General features: G+C 44.8%; 1 protein-coding gene across 3 annotated transcripts; it reads right to left on the reverse strand.

Annotated features, from left to right (window-relative positions):
• Nucleotides 1-16442: 16442 nt before the first annotated feature.
• Nucleotides 16443-18136, reverse strand: LOC148123245 (gamma-crystallin E). 3 transcript variants are annotated; one of them, XM_087911783.1, is made up of 3 exons: nt 18128-18136; nt 17798-18040; nt 16443-16715 (listed from the first exon to the last, which is right to left on the reverse strand). In XM_087911783.1, exons 1-3 carry the CDS (start codon nt 18134-18136, stop codon nt 16443-16445), a joined length of 525 nt encoding a protein of 174 aa, XP_087767909.1. The 3 variants fall into 3 exon arrangements, with proteins under 3 accessions (XP_087767909.1, XP_087767648.1, XP_087767978.1); XM_087911852.1 differs by having other exon boundaries at nt 16609-16710; XM_087911522.1 differs by having other exon boundaries at nt 17798-18136.
• Between the last annotated feature and the right edge of the window lie 6100 nt (nt 18137-24236).

A 24236-nucleotide genomic window follows, 5' to 3' on the forward strand; every position in this document is an offset into this window, starting at 1 on the left:
GCCAGTATAATAGCACTGAGGGACGACTTTCCCTTGAGAAGCCCATTTTTATCCTTGCTCTTAATAGTGCATGATGAAATCTATGTTTTAAAATATACTTGAGGAAGCTAGCTGTGATGGCATACACCATTAGTTCTACTCTCAGAAAGCAGAGGCAGGAGGATCTCTGTGAGTTCAAAGGCAGCCTAGTCTACAAAGCAAGTTCCAAGACAACTAGGACTGTTACATAGAGAAACCTTGTCTTGAAAAACTGGGGGTTGGGGGAAGGTGCTTTAAGACCAGGCAAATGGCTCAGCTGATCAAACACTTTCTCCTACACAAGATGAGATCCTGATGTCGATCCTCAGAACTCCTGTGAAAACACTGGGTGTGGTTAGATGTGCTTGTAGTCCCAGAGCTGAAGAAGCAGAGACACACAGCTCTATCAGGTCAGTCAAGCCTGCTTGGCGAGTTCTAGGCCAGGGAAAGACTACCTCAACAACAACAATGTGGACAGCATCAGGAGAACAGCACCCAAGGTTGACCTCTGACCTCCTCATGCATGTACCCACTTGCATGTACATATGTACATATACACACAGAGGGAGTGACGGACACAGACATGCACACACCAATGTATTGTTAAAAAACAAAGGAAGCTCTTCTGTAGTTGTAAGAATTTCAGAAACTTTCTTCAATTACAAGGACTAAATAATATTTTATTGACCCCCTCTTTTCAATGCAGTTATTTTCAAGTCTACAAGGCCAACAAAGGTTACTCTGCAATGATATCCACATCAGCGAGCACAAGTGACCATGACATTTGGTGGCAGTGTATTACATTCTGGTCCAAGACTCTGTCATGTAGAACAAGTTGTGAGAAAGTGAAATAATCGTATTTGTATAAGTACAAAAGAACCAGCCACTCATAAAGTCACCACACGCTGAAATCAACTTCATAATGACAACTTACTGAAACACTCTTTACTCACAAAGTTCAAACCTTGGGTCATAGTCCAGGCGTTGATTCAGGCTCCAGGGCGTAGGTGCAGGGAGAAGTACAGCTTTTTTAAAAAAACCTATCTTGGGCATGATTTGCATAAGCAGGAATGTAAAGAAAGTTTCTTGTTTTTCTGAGTGATGCTCCGATATACATTTTCATTCTTGGTTTCATGGGGAATAGTGCTTATCAGTCATTCACAATTTATGTTTTGCATTAGATGGTTGTTAATGTAGTCTAAACACTGAGATATGTTAGAACTTGACCACTATTTTTTTAATGTATTGAAACTGCACAGCTTAGTAGAACAGGGGTAGCTGGAAACAGACTGACACTACGTCACCTATTCATTTGACCTGCTCATGTATCTGTACAATTCACAGAAATGAGGCTGTAGCTAATTAACACCCAAGTCTGGTTCCCTGCACCCATCACAGGCAGATCACAACTATCAGTAACTCAGTCCCCTGCCCTCAGGGCTGAATGCCCACACCCACACAACAGACACATATACATACATATACTGACATTAAAATAAAACCTTAAAAAATACTGGCAATGATGACATTAATTTAGACAATGTATTTTGTTATTTATTTTAAAAAGAAAACAATCTTTTTTCATTTTACATACCAATCCCAGTACCCACTCCCTCCCCTCCTCCTCTTCCCTCCACCTCCCATCTACTCCTCAGACAGGGTAAGGCACATTGCTTTGGGGAAGCGGGAAGGAGAACTTGAGGAAACAGGATAGTTGAGATGGAGGTAGAACAGAGATGAGAGCAAGGAAAGAGATATCTTGATTGAGGGAGCCATTATGGGGTTAGCAAGAAACCTGGCTCTAAAAAATTTTCCAGCAATCCACAAGGATGACCTCAGTTTAGACCCTAAGCAATAGAGGAGAGGGGGCCAGAACTGGCCTTATGCTGTAGTCAGACTGATGATTATCTTAAATATCACCATGGAGCCTTCGTCCAACATCAGATGGAAACAGAGTCAGAGACCCACATTGGAGCACTGGACTGAGCTCCCAAAGTCCAGTTGAAGAGTAGAAGAAATGAGAATATGAGCAAAGAGGTCAAGACCGTGATGGGTTCACCCACTGAAACAGTTTATCTGAACTAATGGGAGCTCACCAACTCCAGCTGGACAGGGAAGGAAACAGCATAGGACCAAATTAGTCCCTCCAAATATAGGTGACAGTTTATTGTATGGCTAAGGCAGACTGAGGGGCCACTGGCGGTGACACAGGATTTATCCCTACTGCTTGTACTGGCTTTTTGGAACCCATTCTCTTTGGATGAATACCTTGCTCAATTTAGTAGATATAGTAGGTAGGGCCTTGGACTGTCCCCAAAACAATGTGCCTTACCCTGTCTGAGGAGTAGATGGGAGGTGGAGGGAAGAGGAGGAGGGGAGGGAGTGGGAACTGGTATTGGTATGTAAAATGAAAAAAGATTGTTTTCTTTTTTAAAAAATAGAAAACAAATAAAAAATACAAATTAAAAAAAGGAAACTTATGGAGAGTAATGGATCATATGTTGCCTAGAAAGTAACTTCTGCTCTGGTTTTTCACTTGAGAAGATTATCTCTTCTTTGTCTTTATTTTCTACACAATAGGATCCTCATTATAACACTTCCACACACGGACACAATGTATCTTGATTTTACTTGCTTCTCTAGCTACCTTTTCTTCCCTTTATGTCCTTTTCAGGAATTAGACATGATCTAGGGCTATATTTTCCCCTAGTTCCTGTAACCCACGTGCTCAGATTTGCACAGCGGATAGGTCTTCTGTTTTACGTGAGGGTCTTCCTGGTATCCAGCCTTCTCTTTGAGGCTTCTTCGTCGATTCCACTGAGTTTGCATTGCATCCCCTGCGGGTGGCATGTGGAAGTGAGTGGACTCCCTCAGAGGTAGCACTGGGCCAGCTACCCCTTCTCTGGGTGGTGTGCAATACAAGGGGATAGAATCACCACGACTGCTCAGCGGAATCAAAGTTGTTCAACCTACAGAGGATTTTTTTTTTTTTGACCACAAGTTGGATGGATAGGGAATGGGGGATGGATCTGGAAAGAGCTGAGGGAATCGTAAGTAAGTATGAGCACATCTGTAACACAATTAATAAAAACCCAGAAGCAGATATTGGTGTTCAAGTTGAAGATCAGAAGAAATGCAAAGCAGCCAAACCACCCAGAGAGTTCTTACCTCTACCAAGACGCAGACAAACAAAGGTCTGATCCTGTTCTCAGTGTAACTTCAGACTACAATGCTCTCCACCAAACCTCAGAGCCTCAGACTACTGTGATCTCTTGTCTCCTCCTACCTTATAAAACTCTCTCCACCCAGCCATATCACAACTGTCTCCACCTCTCTCTGATGCTGGGATTAAAGATGTGTGACTCCCACTCCTGAGTGCTGGGAGCTCCTTTGTGTGAGTTTTGTTTCTCTTATTAGACAGAGTCAATCTCGTGTAGCCCAGGGTGGCCTTGAGTCCTGGGATTAGAGTGTGCCACTGCTCACACCCTGGGCTCTGGTGGTTTAATTCTGCACTTTGATCTTCAGGCAAGCTGTATTTATTAAACATAATTATCGCTATACACAACAGGAACAAAATTATCGAAGAACTGATAAAGAAGAAATATAAAGAACAAACAAATAAGTAAATAGGAAAAAAACCCCAAAGAAAACACAAAAAGAAGGAAAACGAAAAGAAATAACACGTGGATGCAGGTGGCCACAGAGGTCAGAAGAGGGAGTCAGGTGTCCTGGAGCGGACCTGTGGGCACCAACATGGGTGCTGGAGCACAAGCACACTCTTACCCCTGAACCTTCTCCAGCAAGGACCCCCATTCTCATCAGAGATTTCCAGCTTCATTTGTAGCCTACTTTTTCTAGAAGAAAATATACTCAAAGCATTTACATGTAAACTTAGCCCAGTTTTTCCTAGTTTACTATAAAACAATGCCTGGAGAACAAAAGACATCCAACAAAGTTTTACTAGAAAAACTTAAGAGAATGCATGCCACTGTCAACTAATAAAATTATCTAAACCTGTTTTGATAACTATGAAATTAAATAAGTTAATAAGATCTTCTTTTGAGGGGGTTTCAAGATAGGATTCTCTGTGTAACATCCCTGGCTGTCTTGGATCTTGCTTTGTAGATCAGGCTGGCCTTGAACTCACAGAGATCCGCCTGCCTCTGCCTCCCAAGTGCTGGGATTAAGGGTAAGTGCCACCACACCTGGCTATTTATTTTTATTTTAATACACATTAATGAGAAAATGATTTCCTGGACCTCTTTAAGAATCCTGAGTCACAGGTAGTCGGCTCTCTGTGTCTGACGGGCAGTGAACCCTGAAAACAGTTACTCTGGCTGCAGGTCATGAGCGCATTGTTTCAAAAGTTCACAGTGATGGAACTTTGCCTTTTTTGGAAGCAAGGTCTGTGTTTTCCTTGAACTCACTGTGTAATAGAGGATGACCTTAAAGTCCTGATCCTCCTGTCTCCACATCCCGGGTGCTGAGAATAGTGCTATCGGTTACTGTGCCTGGATTTACGCAGTGATAAGGAGAGACCGAGGGCTTTGTGCGTGTTTGGAAAGCACTGCACCAAGTGAGCTGTAGCCCCAGCTCGGACAGTTTTGGTGAGGTTGGTCCTGAGTCTCTTACATGCCATGGACGTCAGAAGAAATCTCTCTCTTCTGAGGTCCATGGAGATGTGCTGTGGTACATATCATATATATCTTCTGTAATGAAATTATGTGGTTGCATGTGTTATGCAATAGTGTGTGTTGTATGTTATGTGTTATATAACTGTAGCTTAGTGTGCTCACGGTCATTCCCCTGCAGCCAAGGATCTTCTGTACCTGCAGTGATAGTGATGAGAAGTAACCTGAATATTTTTCATTGCTTCTCTCTTCCTGCTTTGAACTCTGTGCTATCCAGAATTAAGCAAACTTCAGAGGATGCCAGCAAAGGCACTTGAGTGGCAGAACCTAGAGACCCTTGGTTCTGTTGAGTCTTGAATTTAGCTCGGATCCCTCACTACCAGTCACTGGAGATCTTGACAGCCCCTGTTGGTTTCTGCTGGTGTTGTAAGCACTCATATTGCTGATGCCATCTCTGCCTTCTGCTGCTTGTCCTGGTCGGAGTCCTCACTCCCTTGGGCCACACTTCTGTGCTCAGGACTATCTACTAGGATCTCTAGTTTACTGCCTCAATTTCCCCAAGAGGTTTTTTGACTGGTATTTGTAAGCGTTCAGTTTAACAACGTAACCTTTCTGCTGCTATTTGCCCCTTTACCTGAGTAAACCCTGTGCTCTGCTTAGGACCTTCTCCATTGAGAACTCAGGCTGGTTACTTTAAAAGCAGCTACCTCAGGCAAATTCTGCATATTTTGAGTGCACAGATTAATCATATTTGTTATCTATCTATCTATCTATCTATCTATCTATCTATCTATCTATCTATTTATCTATCATCTATCACTAGTTATTTTACTTTGACTTGCTGTATATGTAGTAAACTCACCCATTCAAAACCAAAAGCTTAGCTACACTGATCATTCCCTGGATCGTACAGAACATCTCCATGGCTCACTTGCGTGTTACAGCCTCTGAAACAGTCCGAAAGTTGCTGGCCATTAATGGCATTATAACATACTGAAAATTTTTGTGGAGGCTGTCAATCATGTTTATGTCCTCTGGGATCAATTCAAAGTCAAACTTGTAGAAAGAAAGACAGAGTCACATGAAAAGTAAATAAGCCACCAAAGGTGGCTTCTACCTGGGAACATAAGGGGCACCGCAGCACGAGTGGCTGTAGGAGGAACATTTCTGTCACCACTGGCTTCTGTGTGACCTGGGTCTGTGACCATTTGGCTGAGTATTGCAACCCCTTCCTTTCCCACCCTGATTCACTTCACAAAAGAAGGACTCATCAAATCTTTCTAAATAAGGCAGGAAAAAAAGAGCCCCCAAATTTATTTTCAAATCTGGATAAAATGCCAGATTTGTTATCGCCAAAACTTGCTGAATTTTTCTTCCTTCACCACCCTAGAGCTTGAACCCAGTCTTAGAGCAGAGTCGAATTCTCTCCAAGAACTGATGGATCTGGAGGAAAATCACTCCCCTGACCAATTGCCTGTTGTAGTTTTATCAAAAAGGTATTTTCTCAGATAGTTTCGGTTGACTTTCTTCTGTTTCACAAGTAACAGCTTTGAATATGTTAACTTTAGCATGAAATCTAAATATTTCACATTATTAAAACACTAAGATTTTTTCTCTTAGAAATAATACCTTATCTTTCCTACAATAACTTTTTTCTTTTATTTATTTATGAATAACTATATAATAAGTGTCTCTTCTCCCACAATCATCAACACGAGTGTGCACATGTGTAATTCATTACATGAGTAACGGGAATCATGATCTCAACTTTTATTTATTTATTCTGAGACAGGGTTTCTCTGTGTAGCCTTGACTGTCCTGGAACTCACTTTACAGACCAGGCTGGCCTCAAACTCACAGAGATCCGCCTGCCTCTGCCTCCCAGCAAAGGTGTTCCCCCAATCCCTCTGTGATATGGAATTTCCATGATAACCAAATATCTTAGCCAAACACTTTCTAGTGTCCACTGTAAAAGTGAAGATGGTGAAGATGAAAATCCCACGGTAGCTGGCACTGCGGCCACTTCCACCAGTGAGGCTGCTGCTCCAGGTCAACAGCCCCTCCCTGCACAGCTTCCTTTGGCAAAACTATGACTGGCTCCTGGAACACACTGTGCAGACCCCACTGGCTCCTGAAACACACTGTGCAGGTCCCACTGGCTCCGGGAACACACTGTGCAGGTCCCACTGGCTCCGGGAACACACTGCAGGTCCCACTGGCTCCTGGAACACACTGCAGGTCCCACTGGCTCCTGGAACACACTGTGCAGGTCCCACTGGCTCCGGGAACACACTGCAGGTCCCACTGGCTCCTGGAACACACTGTGCAGGTCCCACTGGCTCCTGGAACACACTGTGCAGGTCCCACTGGCTCCGGGAACACACTGCAGGTCCCACTGGCTCCTGGAACACACTGTGCAGGTCCCACTGGCTCCTGGAACACACTGTGCAGGTTCCACTGGCTCCTGGAACACACTGTGCAGGTTCCACTGGCTCCTGGAACACACTGTGCAGGTCCCACTGGCTCCGGGAACACACTGTGCAGGTCCCACTGACTCCTGGAACACACTGTGCAGGTCCCACTGGCTCCGGGAACACACTGTGCAGGTCCCACTGGCTCCGGGAACACACTGTGCAGGTCCCACTGGCAGTACTGGGTGTCGCGCCAGCCAGAAAAACAGCCTAAGAACCGCACTGTGAAGAAGCGGTCTAGAGCCCATAAGGCAGGCCTACGTTCATTAATCTCACCTAATCGTGGCACCTTTAGTAACAAAGCAACCTTGTACAAGGGCCCATCTCTTAACACTGTCAAGTAGAAAACAAGCTTTTACACACTCAACAACATCCAGGCTGTAATAGCATATAAATAAACTCTTGGTTGTGGGCCTTAGTCAACCCCATAGCTAAGAGATAAATACCATGAACATTTTAATGCAGACTTTTCTAAGCTATTTCATGTACACATGGAGGAATTCGGCGGGGGGGAGGAGGAGATGATGTTTTACATGTTTAATCTTTACAAAAGATTTTACAAAAAAATCTTTTGAAATTTATTGTTTTATTTAAAATACAAAGAGATTTCCATATATCTTCTGCATATACCTGTCCTATCAGTACTGACCAGCAAATAAGTATTAGACAGTGACTATTATGGCTATTTTAAAATAAGAATTTCTCAGAACTCACAGAGCCTCAAAAAAGTCCACAAACCTGCTATCATAGACGTTGTGAGTCGGTGGTAAACATTAGCGAATGCCGTGGAGATAGTTCAGGCAGAGCAGGCTCGATGGCTTAGGTAGAGCCCAAGTTAAATGGTGGGAAGTGTAGGCAGCTGGGGATTTTGTTGGCAAACACTGCTGTGATTGGGAGTGCTTTGTACACTGCTGTCTAAGGGCCTGGCGCTGTGCAGACTGAGAGAGCTGGGCGGACACTGCTTGGCTGCTTGAGAAAGGAGGTGCCCTGCAGAGGTAGGGTGACAGATCCCTTGTACTCTACACATGATATCCAGGTGAGATGACTCTGGCTTCTGTGTTCTAAGACTTCCCGTCCCAGAAATCATCTCAATGACGTTGTCAGCTGTAGAGCTATGTACCCCTGTAGACCTCTAATGGGAGGGAATGGCGCCCCCCGAAGGAGGTTTGTGGAAGGAAGATGGGGGTGGTCTGTATCCACAGAGGAGCAGTGATGCAGAACGGGGACGACTTAGGGAGGTACCCCAGCGCTGGAGGCTTATGTTTCATCTGCCTCTGGCTCTGTCTCCACATCTCATCTCTGAGAACATCTCCTTGCTGGTGGTCCGGTCCTTGTCATCACAAAGGCCAGTTTCCTGACACAGTGGTGGTGACGTGACCAAAACTGGTCAGTTAGAGAGCATCATCCTCGAAGATGGTCTCGTGGTCCAGGGAGGCCTCTCCCTTCTAGAGTGAGTGGGAAACCCTACACTTCCCATGAATTGTCTGAGGGACAAACGTGTTTCAGGATGAAGCCCTCAGGGAGGAGAGCGTTCCCCCGAAGCAGCCCTTGAATCAATCCATCTCTGTGTGAAAACAACTGTAAATGAATCTTATTTCAGTTTAAACGTCGTCTTCTGCTTCTTTTTAAGAGTTCTCCTGAAGCCTAGCTGGCCCTGAACTCCTGATCCTCCTGCCTCCATTTTGAAAATGCTGGGATTACAGGTGGGCACTACCATGCCTGGCTTAGTTTAGACTGTTTTTTAAGTCAAGCATATATCTCTTTCAAGCCATGGAAGCTAATGCACCTCTGAAGAACCATACACAGAAACATCTGTGGGCTAAATGATGTCTCAGAGATGAGCTCAATCCCCACCTGAACAGAAGCCTCTCCATTATACCTAGACATATGTGTTTCTCACTATAAGGGGTGGCCATTGCTGTGGATGGCCTCAAGCTCTTTGAAAGTTTTCAAGATTTTTTTTTAAATGGTGTCTCCACATTGTCAGTTCCATATATTATGCTCCTTGATAACGATTCTGTAGGCAGACTTTTTCTGTCTCACCTGACAACTCTGTACCTCCACAGACTGCTCCCAAAACAACCACACAGAGACTTATTATTAATTATAAGTTCTCGGCTGATAGCTTAGACTTATTACTAAATAGCTCTTACAACTTAAATTGACCTATATTTCTTATCTATGCTCTACCATGAGGCGACACCTTTTTTCAGCACAACAGATTCATCTCCTACTCCCTCTGTGTCTCCTGCTTCCTCTGCATCTCCTGGAGACTCCCCTCACCCCACCCTATTTCCCAGTGGCCTCTCTTCCTGAAAATTCTACCTAGCTGTTGGCTGTTTATTAAACCAATCTGAGTGACAAACCTTCACAGTGTACAAAAGGACTATTCCACGGAACAATTCTGTCCTGAGCTCATAGAGGAAAGGACTCTTGGCTCTCTTCCACACAGAAGCCTTTTAAGTACATGAGAACGCTAACCTTTTCTTCTCCAGTCTGACCATTTCGGAGTCTTTACTGTAAAGAGGGCAGTTTTTAGGTCTTACACAAAGACCTGAGGTTTCTTTAGCAAGCAGGGCAATTTAGTGATCAGCCTTTTACAATGAGTTGCTGGGGTGATGGGACAGACTTAGTTGACTTCCCAGGGGAGGCCTTACCCTCTCTGAGAAGTGGATTGCAGGTGGTGGTGGGGGACTAAAGGGGAGAGTGAGAGGGGAGGGTGGAAGGGCAACTAGGATTGGCATATAAAATAAATAAATATAAATAAAATTTTAAAAAAAATAGAAGGAGTTGCCTAGAGCGGTGTGGTGGTGGCACACGTGTTTAATCCCAGCACTCAGGAGGCAGAGGCAGAGGCAGGTGTATCTCTGAGTTTGAGTTCAACCTGATCTACAGAGTGAGTTCCGGGACAACCAGAGCTACACAGAGAACTTTGTCTTGAAAAACCAAGAACCAACACCTCCCCCTGCCCACCCCTCCGCCGAAGACAGTTGCCTAGAATAATTTGCTTGCTGACTGGCAAACAGCAGAGTGTCTTTCTGTATTCCATGTGCTCTGTACCTATAAACACACACAAAATTAAATTGCTTCATGAGTAAGACACTATTAACAGAGCTTTAGACTTTATGATATATACTTGACTTTGCTATTTGGGGCAGAGTCTCCTTGTACACCCCAACTTGACTGAAAACTCAAGGTGATCCTCCTGCCTCCCAAGTACTGAGATTACAGTTGTGTACCACATGCCTGGTGATATTTCTTTCAGTCCATAAGTACAAAACACAATAGTGAGCATAATCAAAAGATAGCCGTGTGGAGCGTCAGTGGTCTGCAGTGATCACTGGTGGGCACCGCACATAACAAAAGGACAGCCGCGTGGAGCGTGGAGCGTCAATGGTCTGCAATGATCACTGGTGGGCACCACACAGCACTCAGTGTATTCTTTTCACCTCACAGAACCCCTTTGCAGGAGCTCCAGTCGTTGCCCTGGCTGGGCAGAGGAGACACTGACCCTTGTCCTGGTTTGATTCCCTGAAGTAGTTTTCTTGTTCATGAAGCTGTTAAAAACACACGAGTATAGCCAGGCATGGTGGCACAAGTCTTCAACCCCAGCATTTAGAAGTCAGAAGCAGGGGGATCTCTTTGAATTTGCAGGGCTATGTAGAGAGACTTCATCTATAAACAAACAAACAAACAGAAATACATGAGTAACACTCCATAAAAATCCATCGGTCATGCTCACGGGGATTGTACTGCAGTAAAAGAAGTCTTAAAGGCTGTGGTGTCACAGACGACAGCTGCTTTTGTGATCGCTTCCCCCTCCACCCCCCTACCTGGTGCTAAGGATGAAAACTAGGGCCTTCCTATGTCAACCTTTAATGCTTTTTGTCATAGTTGTTCCTAGGAGACACAGTTTCACTAAGTTGCTCAGGCTTTGAACTCTTTTTGCAGCCAGGCAAATCTTGACTTTGTGATTTGATTGACTGTGATTATATACCTCGGCTACCAGTCAGGGATGGAAGCCTGGCTTGGCTGTTGCTCTTTAAATGAAAAATTTATGAACCATGAGTATTAATGGGAGGTTTGTCATGGGAGTGAAAAGGAGTAAGGGATAAAACAAATAACACCTTCAGCCGATATCAAAGAACTGCGAGGAACGAAGCCACCACGAAGCCAACAGGAAAGTGAATGGAAGGACGGCCAAGAAAGGAGGGAGAAAGTCCTAGAAGGTGGGGAGTAATGGGTGTCTGGAAAGTCTGAAGGGAGACTTAGCTAAGGAAGGAACTGACTGGTGTTCACGGGGAGAGAGGATGACAAAGTAGAGTAGCAGGCAGGTGGCATGAACAGGGCACAGGGAGGCCTGGCAGGACGGCTCCGTCGGCGGAGTCACTGGCTGCCAAGATGGCAACCTGAGTTATGATCTTTGATCAACTTCTACGAACTGTGTGTCCTCCGCCGCCGCACAAGAACTGCAGCATACGTGTGCCTATCCCCCCAAACATAAATAGATAAATGTATGAAGTGGAAGAGAGTAGACTTCAAAACTAAAATCTGGTTGTTCCATGAAGGGCTCTGGCATCCGGGTCCTGTGGCACAATTCCACATCTAGGGATTTCTGGAATACACACGAAAGCCCAAAGGTGTGAGGATCTGGGCTGGACTTGAGAGCTGTATCAACACTTCTCGAGGCGCATGACACTGGGAGCGAGATTCCGGCAGAAGATGGACAGTTTTGGAGACATGCTCTCAGGGCAGACATGCTCTCAGGGCAGCATGGTTTTCAAAGGCACGGAGCATGGCAGAGGAGGACACTATGCTCTGGGGGCTCTCGGGTCCATTTAAGATGTCTCCCGATGTGCAGGATAAACATTTCCATGTTTCAGTGTAGGCACTGAGCGAGGGACAGAAAACCAGAAGAAGTCAGTCAGCAAGATGGAGAATATTGCCGGCGGTGCTAAGAATAGGGAGATTTTAAGAGCATTTGCGAGAAACTGCAGGAAAGTCAGAGGTTGGGCTTGACAGTAAGAAGAGGAACTATGTGGAGGACGTGGGATCTCTTTCCTTGAAAACTTGAAGTTTCAAACGTCGGATGGGTATCTGTTAGATGGAAGAGTTACACGGAGCACAATGCAAATTCTGGCTTCTCCACTAAAGAGACCTTTCCCTGTAGTTGCTGGACTTCATGAAACACCATGTTCAACAGTTCTTTTAAAATACAATTTATATTTGTTTAATAAAATTAAATTGTGTTTTCTCTGCACGCAGACAGTGCTTTTACAGTATTTTTTTCCAATTTGTTTTTTTTCAAAGTTTATTAAATTATAAAAGTTTCCATTTCCACCCCCCTCCCAACACCCTCCTACTCCCCCCACTCCCTCTCCTCCTCCCTCTCCATCCCTAAGAGCAGTCAGGATTTCCTGCCCTGTGGGTAGTTCAAGTTCCTCCCCCCTCCCTCCAGGTCCAGGAAGGTGAGTAACCAAACAGACTGGATCCCAAAAAATCCAGTATATGCAGAGGAAACAAGTCCCAGTATCATTGTCAATGGCTTTTCAGAAAGACTCTGGGCCAGCCACATTCAGAGAATCCGGCCACACTCAGAGAATTTGGTTGGATCACGTGCTCATTCAGTCCCAGTCCAACTGGCCTTGGTGAACTCTCATTAGATCAGTCCCCTTGTATCAGTGGGTGATCACACCCCTTGCGGTCCTGATTTCCTTTTTCATGTTCTTCCTCCTTCTGCTCCTCATTTGGACCTTGGGGGGCTCAGTCCGGTGCTCCAATGTGGGTCTCCGTCTGTATCGCCATCCATCGTTGGATGAAGGTTCCCTCTGGTCTTGCCTTCTTTGCTCACGTTCTCTTTCCTTCTGCTTCTCGTTTGGACCTAGGGAGTTAAGTCCAGTGTTCCAATGTGGGTCTCTGTCTCTATCTCCATCCATCACCAGATGAAGGTTCTATGGTGATAAGCAAAATATTCATCAGTATGGTTATGGGCCAAGGCAGTTCAGACACCCTCTCCTCTGTCCAGAGAACAATCCGGGATCTCTCCTTGGACCTGGGATCCCATATATAATCAAGTCTCTTGTAAACCCTAAAATGACTCCCTTAGTTGAGATATATTCTTACCTGATCCCATATCCATCCTTCCTCCCTCCCCCCCATTCCCACTCCCCCGAGCTTTCCTCATTCCTCCCCTAATCCCTTCTCTCTAACCCTCTCCCCTTCCAACAACCCTCCCATCCCCCCATGCACCCGAGGTTACCTGGGACTCTTGTCTATTTCCAATCTCCAGGAGGATAACTACATGATTTTCTTCAGGTTCACCTTCTTATTTAGCTAAAACTCTAATTAACCCAATTAAAAAATGGGGTGCTGATCTGAACAGAGAATTCTCAACAGAAGAACTTCGAATGGCCAAAAGACACTTAAGGTCATGCTCAACATCCTTAACGATCAGAGAAATGCAAATCAAAACAACTATGAGATACCATTTTACACTGGTCAGATTAGCTAAAGTCAAAAACACCAATGATAGCCTATGCTGGAGAGGATGTGGAGAGAGGGGAACTCTCATCCATTGTTGGTGGGAATGCAAACTTGTGCAGCCACTGTGGAAATCAGTGTGGCGGTTTCTCAGGAAACTGGGAGTCAACCTCCCTCAAGACCCAGCAATTCCACTCTTGGGAATATACCCAAGAGATGCCCTATCATACCACAAAAGCATTTGTTCAACTATGTTCATAGCAGCACTATTTGTAATAGCCAGAACCTGGAAACAACCTATGTGCCCCTCAATAGAAGAATGGTTAAAGAAGGTGTGGAACATTAGAGTTTTACTCAGCGGTAAAAAACAATGGCATCTTGAATTTTGCATGCAAATGGATGGACATAGAAAATGCTTTACTGAGTAAGGTAAGCCAGACCCAAAAAGAGGAATATGGTATGTATTCACTCATAAGTGGATTCTAGACATAATTAAAGGTCTTTGAGCCTATTATTCGTGATCCTAGAGAAGCTTTTACAGTATTTTAAAAGGGTGCAAAATAAAGCTCAGCCTTCCTGAGTCTGAAACAGGCTTTCGACAACTGCCTTTCTTATAGTGAGCACTAGGTGGCGCACTTCTCTAGACTAAAGGCTTCCTCAGTGGAGGAAGACAAGGCAAATGCTTGAAAAAGTTGGCATCTAAGGAATTGTTATCCTTTTGATCTCCCTCTGTCACAGAAGGCTTCCAGATTTTCCATTTTAAAGAAGGAAGACAGGAGGAAGGAGGGAAGGATGAGGAGAAAGAGAAAGAGAGAGAGAGAGAGAGAGAGAGAGAGAGAGAGAGAGAGAGAGAGAGAGAGAAAGGGAGAGAGAGTTTTTGGAGCCTGTCTTGAAACTTCTGTAGACCAGGCTGGCCTTGAACTCACAGAGATCTGCCAGCCTCTCTCTCCCGAGTGCTGAGATTAAAGGTGTGTGCCATCAACCCCCGGCAATAATGTCTTCTTGATTCTTGAGTAATTCCACTGCAATCAATCATGAGTTCAGTTTGGTTCTATCCGTGGTCATTTGTCACTGCTCTTTTCCTGGCTCCTCCCAGAACTATCTGCTGACACCTCAGCCAGGCCTTGCCCCAGGAAGGGCTCCTGTAGGTATTCTGCCTCAGCCTGATGGCTCGGACTGTGTGTGTCAGAGAAGTGGGTGTAGTGTCCGTCTTCACCCTGATGGCTAGGACTGTGTGAGTAGGAGAAGTGGGGGGGGGGGTAGTGTCCGTCTTCACCCTGCGGGCTAGGACTGTGTGAGTCGGGGAAGAGGGGGGTAGTGTCTGTCTTCACCCTGGTACCAACTCTTTTTCTAGGCAAGCTCTATCCACATTCAGTATAGGAACTGCCTTGCACAGGTGAGGCCTTTCACTTGATCTCAGGGACTGCTAAGGAAAAAAAATAGGGATCCATGGATGCCTAAGTAGGATAAATAGTGCATGCCACATATTTCCTCTTTACCTCATGTTCTCTTTAAGTTTTAAAGTTCCCTTTAATTGTTTTGTTTTGTTTTTTTGTATTTTTCAAGACAGGGTTTCTCTGTGTAACAGTCTTGGCTGTCCTGAAACTCGCTCTGTAGACCAGGCTGGCCTCAAACTCACAGATATCCCCCTGCCTCTGCCTCCCAAGTACTGGAATTAAAGGTGTGTGTCCCTATGCCCAGATTCCTTTTAATTTTTAGAAAGATTTATTTTATTTTGAATTCTCTTTGCAAGTGTGTGTGTGTGTGTGTGTGTGTGTGTGTGTGTGTGTGTGAAGGATCCTATTCTATTTATCGTCATTTTCTAGTGCAGAGCACAGTATTTAAAATGAAGATGTGACTCTTTTTGGATATGATTCTGAGCTATAAAACCACTTAGACTTGTAGCTCTTTAATTTTGTGTGCAAAAGAATTAGCTGCCAGGGACAGGAGTCCAGGGTCTAAAAATTTTAGTAAGGTATTCTGAGAGACTACCATATAGCTGACCTTCAATTCATCATCAATACAAGCACTGACTTTGGTTCAAATACTCAAAACAAGAAGTGTTTTATTGTAGCTTTGTTACAAATTCTTATGGACAGGCTGCAGTTAATTTGAGCCTGGTTCCACTATAAAAGAATCACCATAAACAGATCACAAAATGCATACTTGATCTTCATCTGGCCAGGACTATTGCCCCTTTCTTCACAAACTAGGAAACTGAGGCACAGAAGTGCCAAGTGATGTAACCCACCACTTGAAGCTAGTGAGTGGGCAGGACCCAGGTGTTAGCCAGGGCCATGGCATTTTGTGACCCTCCTCCATTCCAGATGAGCTACAATCATTTCTGTAGCTACATTGGTTTGACTTGTAGAAATATTGTCACTTTTTTCTCTACACTCTTGACTACCCTGCCCCGTGGACCTCCAGTAATGGCCAAGTGGGAAAGATGGGTATGGCTCTCCAGATGTCTTTGAGCTGACTGCTCACTGGTTGCTTTAGTTTTGGCCAACAGTGACCCCAAAAGGAACCCTTTTCAAGCCCCTCTCCATGACCCTAAACCCCCCAGCTAGTAAACAGAAGGAGGTAGGCTCTGACACTTACAGAGACACCCCCACTTCCGGTTTTTCGGGAAGATCTGTGCTGGCTCAAGCTGCGCGTGTCTTCATCTGCCTTCCCTTTCCCACCCACCAAATGTATGGGACCATCCACATCATTTCTGGCTATAGCTCTGCTGTCCCCTCCCACTGAGGGTGAAAGAAACAGAAGACTCCATTATTGCATGAAACACACAGGAAATATTTTATTAATGTCCAGATGGAGAAAATGGTAGAGTAAAAATATTTCAGTAGAAATCCATGATTCTCCGCAGAGAGCCCACCCTGGCGTTCACGGCGCCCCAGTCGTGGTAGCGCCTGTACTCCCCGGGCCTCAGCAGGTACTGCCGCCCCCGGTAGTTGGGCATCTCGTAGAGGACCCAGTAGCCTTCCAGCACGTGGAAGGAGTGGAAGTCACTGAAGTGGAAGCGGTCCTGGAGGTGGGAGCAGTCGTCGGTGATCTCCACCATCTGACCTCTGTAGTCCTCGCGCTCGTACATCCTGATCCGGTGAGAGCTGGACTGTGCGCACGCAGAGCAGACAAGGGGACGTTAGAAACCTGACCTGAGCTCGGCAATCAGCACATGCTGCCTGCGGGGTGGACCCCTTACCTTTTCTATACCAGAGGTGACTGAATTGGAAGAAAGGCCACCGTGCGTAGTTCAGGAGGATGGGCACAGCCAAACTCAGGAGGTCACCACCACCCACCGTTCCTTGGACATAAACCGTTCTCTGGCACTGTCGTCAACACACTGCTTCTCCTCAGCGCCATTTTTAAGCAACTATTTCTTCTGTCGTCCCCCCCTCCCCGCCCCCAAGATTCATGGTGGTCTGAGGCTCTTTTTTGGAAGGCATAAAAATAATTTGATATTACAATGAAAAACCAAATGTAACCTTAGCAAAAGCCACCGTCTTGAATCTCAGTAGCATTAGGAGAAACTGGAGGGAGAGGAAATTAAACTGCCTCTTCCATGTGAAGAGGATGGAGAATTCAGGAAGAAAGCCTAACCCAGATATCTTTTTTTGTTGCCCCAGGTCCTGACACCCATAGGCTGCAAAGCAAGGCTATCTTAAAGACCGAGGAGAGAGGGAGAAAAGGAGGGAGGGAGGATGAAGCAGGAGGCTGTGACTAATATCCAAAGGAGGGTTCACCCTCACAGAGTTGGCATGTTCCCCGTATTAGACAATAGATGGGATCCAAACTGTTGGGGCTCCCCTTGGATAACAGCAGGGTGTTCCCAAAGCTTCGAAATCCCGTTTCCCAATCTCATGGCAGGCGTTATGTAACTCAGCTATTCCTGTCAGCTCAACCCTGTTTGACCAGGCCTGATAAGTTCATGAAGTCGGAAACAGGGGTGAACGGCCTCAGTTCACCAGGCAGCCTGCTGGCATTCACTCCCAGGGCCCAGAGGCTCAGAACCAAACGGTCCTCGGCTTAGTCCCAGCACTGGCAAGTTTGATTTCAGCAAAATAAATGAGAATGACCAGTGGAAAACTTTACTTCAAACGTGTTTTCAAGGGAACCTTGGAGAACTTAGTAAGCAAAGAACTCAGAGACAGTCGACTGTAGGGGGTGGTGGTGGGGCGCTGGGAAGGGACTCACGTGGGGGATGAGGCGGCAGGAGCGGACAGAGTCGCTGAGGCCCATCCACTGCTGGTAGTCAGGGTAGTCCCCACGCCTCAGGAAGTACTGGCAGCCTGCGAAGTTGGGCTGCTCATAGAGCATCCAGCAGCCACTGTCCACGCGCACAGAGTTGCAGCGGCTGAAGTAGGGCTGCAGGTTGGAGTGGTCGCTGCTGCACTCATAGTGGCGGCCTTGGAAGCCGCGGTCCTCATAGAAGGTGATCTGGAAGGCAAGGCAAGGCTCAGAGGTCTGTTGTGGCATAGACCCGAGGGCTGGTCCCTCCCCAGGCCCTGGGTGCCCTGGGCTCACCTTCCCCATGGCTGGTGTTGGCAGTTCGGATGGGATGGTGCTGTTGGGTGTGTAGGGCTGGGAGCAGGGTCTATATAGCAGGAGGTCTGCTGTGTTGGCAGGAACAACACAAAAGGGGCACGCGGTGGGACTGGCGCTTTCTCTCTCTCCTTTCTATATAATGACTGTGGGGGAGGCGTGGGTTATTGTATGTTTTCTCTTGGTCTGTCCAGAGCTTTCGAAGGGATGACGAATCACTGACCTGGTTTAAAGGGTCACTTGATGCCGCTCTGTGCTTTAAATGAAGCGGATTTGGGAAACTGAAATGGAGCAAAGGTGCTTAACTGATTAACCTTTGTAATGAAATATTTTAGATACCTTTTACAAATTCAAACAATGTGTATTTGAATAACAATGCAGGATAGTTACCTGGCCTGCTAAGGCTTCAAGAGAAAAAGTGGAAGACTGCTTGAATGAACCTTCACAGGTTGGTGGGGGTCGAATGGGGTTCTGCTGTGTCCTGAAGAACTTTCTTATAGCAGGGGATGGTGGTGCACTCTGAAGGCGGAAGCAGGAGGATCTCTGCCAGTTTGAAGCCAGTCTGCTCTACAAAGTGAGTTCCTGGACAGCCAGGAGTTACACAAAGAAGCCTTCTATTGAAAAACAAAACCAATCAAACAAACAAACAAAAAGGAGCTTTCTTATAAGCTCTGTGATGATCAGCTGGGACCAGAGAACTAATGATTCTTAAAGAAACACTGTTTAGACATCTCAGTCCTGAACCCTGAGTGTGAGTGCAATCAGCCTCATCTTTTTGGACTCATCACCCGTGCCTCTCACAGCACAACCAGCGAGACTTTCAGCCTTGGGGCTCACGGGTGACCCATCATTATTACACTGGTAAGTTCTGCTGGAAAATCAACCCGATTCATTGATTTGCAACAATCAAATACAAGGGAATTTGTAAGGAGAGCATTCGGAATCACACAGTCTTGCAGGCAGACTGCCTTCATCACGCTAGAGCAAACCCTGATTGCTCTGTAGCCAACGCATGGGTTACAGGGACTGGACTCTCCTCCTGTCCCCAAGACTCCCAGCACTAACAGGTATCACACTCTCTTTAAAGCAAGGTTTCTCAACCTTGGCACAATGCTGACATTTGGGCTGAAACATGCTGTCTTAAGCAATGCAAGATGCTTCTTAGCATCCTGCCTCTACCTGCAGGTGTCAGCTGGCCCACTCATGTAACTGTGACAGCCGGGATTGCTCTTCCAGCTGTCCTGGAAAACCAAATATCCTTTCCTCTTGGCCTTGAGAACCATCACCTTTGAGGAAGCTGCTCTAGCCTCAAACACACCATCTCATTCCAAAGTAGGGCTCTTAGTGCCTGGGTCCCATACTCGAAATTGTTTTCCTTGAACAAAATTAACTGGATTGATTGATGTAGGGCCCACGGGTCTACCCCTCCTCTTGGGGTTCATCTTGAGGACAGTTTCTGGGTAAACATCCTCTTGTTCCTGTGCTCCCTCTGCCCCCCTGGTGGTTAGCTATAGGGCCATTCTTTGCTCCATCTTGGGACTATAGTCTTGTACCAAAACAAGGCACCTCTGATGTACATTATTTATTTTTATTTATAATTTTTAAAAGATTTATTTTATGTGTGTGAGCATTTTGCTTGCATATATGTGTATGTACCACATGCACCCCCAATGCTTGCAATAGTCAGAAAATGGGGTTTGTACCACCTGAAACTGGAGACACGGATGGTTGCGAGTCACTGCATATACTGGGGCTTGAGTCTTCTGGAAGAGCAGCCAGGGTTCATAACTGTTCTATTTCTCCAGCCGCTGCTGGACATTTGTTTCTTAGTTAATTTGTTTGCTTTTTGAGACAGGGTTTCTCTGCATAGCCCAGGCTATCCTAAAACTCACTTTGTAAACCAGGCTGGCCTCACACTCACAGAGATGCAACTGTCTCTGCCTCCCGAGTGCTGAGATTAAAGGTGTGCTCCACCCCCACCTGGATGTTATATATTTTTTTGAAAGTTCAGTCCTTATTCTTTTGATCTAATATGAACATCTCTAGAATCTGTCTGAAAGACATGGTTAAAAGTGTATAAAAAGACAGAGACAGTTATCTAATAATTAGATATAAAGAAATGTCCAGAACTGGGTGGTAGTGGCACACACCTTTAATTCCAGCACTCCGGGAGGCAGAGGCAGGAGTATCTTTGTGAGTTTGAGGCCAATCTGGTCGATAGAGTGAGTTCTAGGATGTCCAGAGATATACAGAGAAACCCTGTCTCGAAAAACCAAAAAAAAAAAAAATATCCAGAACAGTATGTGAATTAAGTAAATTATAAAACATCTGTTTGATAAGTTGCTCTGTGGCCAATCAAAATCATCTCAAAAACCTGAGAATTTATATAAGGATATAGAAAATGTTCACCATATGTTAAGGGGGAGAAAGTAAGTATGTCAAACATAAGACTACAAAAACAGTTCTGAAGATAAAGGTAGACAAGTTATAAACATGTGGAAAGAAATCTTGTGCTTGTGGATCAGAATCTTTAGTATCATTTAGATGTCACAACTACCCACAGAGTACCCAAAGCAATCCACAGAGTCAAGGCAACTCTATCAAAACCCCAGCAACCTTTTATCCAGAAATAGAAAACTGCACCCTAAGAGTCGCCTGACATCTCAAAGGACCCAAACAGCAAAACAAACTTGGAAAAGAATAAATTTGGAAGGCTTCTAATTTCTGATTCTAAAATTCATTACAAATCGATGGTAACAAAAACAGTGTGGTAGCTGGGTGTTGGTGGCACATGCCTTTAATTCCAGCACTTGGGAGGCAGAGGCAGGCAGATTTCTTTGAGTATGAGGCCAGCCTGGTCTATGAAGTGAGTTCCAGGACAGGCTCCAAAGCTACACAGAGAAATACTGTCTCGGAAAACCAACCAACCAACAAACCACACACACACACACACACACACACACACACACACACACACACAACACACACAAGTATAGTGTGTACCAGTGAAAACTCAGATGTGTAGATCAATGGAATAGTTGGGAATCCTGGAAAAAAAAAAAGGCCTCGTATGTGTTTTCAAAAGGACTTTCTGAAGAATGTTAAGGTCACTCAGCAGACTAAGTTAAAGAAGCCACAAAAGGCAACAAAAGTGCTCTGATGACATTTATTTAAGAAACCTAAGAGGGTTTGATAGAGAGTGGAAACCAAATGAAGGTGTGGGGAATGGGGAGTTGATGTTTAATGGGGGCAGAATTGCAGTCTGAAATGATGAAAACCTCCAGAGGTACTCAGGGTTGGTATCAAACATTATGATGGATAGGATACACTTAAAATCATATAAATCTTTTGTTGCAGTTTCCTTAGGAAAAAAATCATATAAATCAAAATATCAACCATGCTTACACAGCATTTACTTCCAGGGGAAGTTGAATTAAGAGTAACTTGTTATTTGTAAATTTTTCTTTACATATCAACATGGGTTGTGGAAATATTTTACTTCAAAATCAGACAGCAACAGATGCTTCCTTTGAAAATTACTGCTACTGGGTGCTGGAGAGATGGCTCCGTGGGTAACAGTACTTGTTGCCCAAGTCTGAGGACTTAAATTCAGATGCCAGCACCTATAGAATAAGCTGCGGTCTTATATGATAACAAAATGTGGTCTTCTGTGGACCTGTAAACCTAGCGCTGTATGGGAGAAGACAGGAGGACTGTTGGAACTGGAATTCTCTATTAGCACAACTAAGAGAGTATGAATGTGCCAACTGTAGGTTCCATCCCTGGTAGCTTGTCAATTCCAAGGGTTATAAGAGAATTAATAAGTGTTAAGAAGTAAATTTCTTTTAATATTATAAAAATAACATTAATATTTTAAATTTTCTTTTCAGTTGGCGTTTGCTCACCTTGTGTTTCCTCTCTCTGTTGTCATTTGCTCAGTCTTTTCTGGTTTCTTTACGCTATTCTCAAGAATCTGATGGTGTTTTAGGTCCTCTTTAGATGTGGGGATGTGCATTCTCGGCACAGTTGTAACTGCAGCTGAAGACTGCTCTTCGTGTTTTCCTTCATTCATCCTTTCTTGTTGCGTCTTACAGTCACCTTTGGTTACCAAGGATACCAGCTCCAGGATGATACAGATGCTGGTTCAGGCAGGACACAACAGCCTGAGGCTGTTTTTGTCAGCCTGATGAATCAACGATCCTTAATTCTGGTGTTATCCCAGGACTTCCAGCTGCTGAGTAACAGGTTTCCGCCTTGCTTGTCTGTTTAACATGGACTTGTTTTTGCTCTTGAGTCTAAAACAGCCCAGCCAACTCTGATCTCATTCTGGCTGTGGGATTAGGGTACTTTGAGCTGCCTTGAAGACCAGGTGGAGGAGCGGCAGCTCACAGGCAGGTGAGGAAGGGTAACAAGCTGTGGAATCATTTGTTGTGTGTGGAGGTGGGAGCAAAGGGTGACTGCGGTTAGGTAATAAAAGATAAACTGGTGGGTTGGAGCTAGTTTCTCAGAGAAGCAAGAATTTTTGTTATGGCTAGTGGAGAAACGGTGTAAATCTGTTGTTTTTAGGTCTCTTAGGCCTTTTTTTGTCACTTAAAAACATTTGTCTTTTTAATTATCATTTATTAACTATAAATAATAATAGATTTCATCATGATATTTTTGTAGATGTATATAATGCATCTTCTTCCCAGATAGTCTGGCCCTCGTCTACTTTCCTTTCTTTCTCCCCCTGCCCCCTCAACAAACCAATGAGTTATCAAGGTTTCATTAAGGTTGGGCGAAAGGCTTTAGAAAGGAACACAAGCACCTTACTAGTGATCACAGCAATGAAGAAATTTCTCTATCCCCCAACAACCTTCAGTGACTCTCTTGGACCTCTCCCAATTCCTGGACAGGATATTGATCTTATGCAGGTCTCGTGCAGGGAATCAAAGCTATGGGTTCAAAAGTGTCATGTTTGGTGGTTGAATGGTAATGGTCCTCATAGGCTCATATATTTGAATACTTGGTCCCCAGTTGGCTGAACTATTTGAGAAGGATTCAGAGATTTGGCCTTGTTGGAGAAAGTATGTCACTAGGTATGACTTTGAGGTTTCAAAAGACTCATGTGATACCCACTGTGCTCTCTCTCTCTCTCTCTCTCTCTCTCTCTCTCTCTCTCTCACACACACACACACACACACACACACACACACACATCTGACATTATAGGATGAAAGCTCTCAGTTCCCCCAGTCTGCCATCACAGACTCTGACCCTCTGAAACCATAAACCAAATTAAACACTTTCTTTCATAAGTTGCCTTGTTATTTGGTGTTTTATCATATTGACAGAAATTTAACTAAGACACATGGCTATGATGGAAAGACAGCATTCCTCTAGACTTCACCTCACCTCCAGGCTCTTACAGTTTTTTTTCCACAATGTTCCCTTAGCCGTGGGCAGTGACATATAGAGGTACCATGTATGGCTGAGCATCCAATAGTTATTTATCCTCCGGGCTTTGACCAGTCATGCATCTCTCTCTGTAGTTATTGCTACCCACTGCAAAAAGAAACTCTCCTGATCAAAGCTGGTAGTAATACTAATATAGGGGATTAAAGATAATTATTTAGAAGGCAATCCGATAGGTAAGTGGAGCTTTCCAACTAGGGCCTATGACCTCCAAGGGTCAAAAATCAAGACTTTTGACCAAGTGCATGGTACCAGACTTTAGCTACATCCTGTGGAGGAGAGAAAAGATACAACTAGATTAGTATTTAAACATTTACAAGGAGGTTTCTTCCTAAAAACTCTAACAATGACCACAGCAGTACAACAGAAGAGAAGGTAGTAAAAACAAGAGGCAAGGAGAGCGCCAACTTAAGTGAATGAGGTCTTAGTTTCCTAGAGCCTTGTGCATAGTGTGCTAGCACATGCTGTGTATGTTCAAGATTGTATAAGCATGTATGACTTTGCGCATGTCTATACAAGGGGGATGAAGCTATCAATTATCCATGTTCTTAAATTCAATTCTTGATTGGTTGTTTGCACTAATCCCATGGTAAGGACCTGAAGTCTGTGCTGTCTTTACTTTGACATGAATCTCCAT

This window comes from Myodes glareolus, chromosome 1 (genome assembly GCF_982192425.1).
Source record: "Myodes glareolus chromosome 1, mMyoGla1.1, whole genome shotgun sequence".
NCBI lineage: Eukaryota > Metazoa > Chordata > Mammalia > Rodentia > Cricetidae > Myodes > Myodes glareolus.

What these genes read in the sequence shown, in the direction of transcription:
- LOC148123245 (XM_087911522.1), bottom strand. Translation starts at nt 18,136, where the DNA reads ATGGGGAAGGTGAGCCCAGGGCACCCAGGGCCTGGGGAGGGACCAGCC. An exon ending in CCTGCCGCCTCATCCCCCAC is followed by an intron (nt 16,716 to 17,797) that starts GTGAGTCCCTTC and finishes GCGTGCGCACAG; the next exon opens with TCCAGCTCTCACCGGATCAG.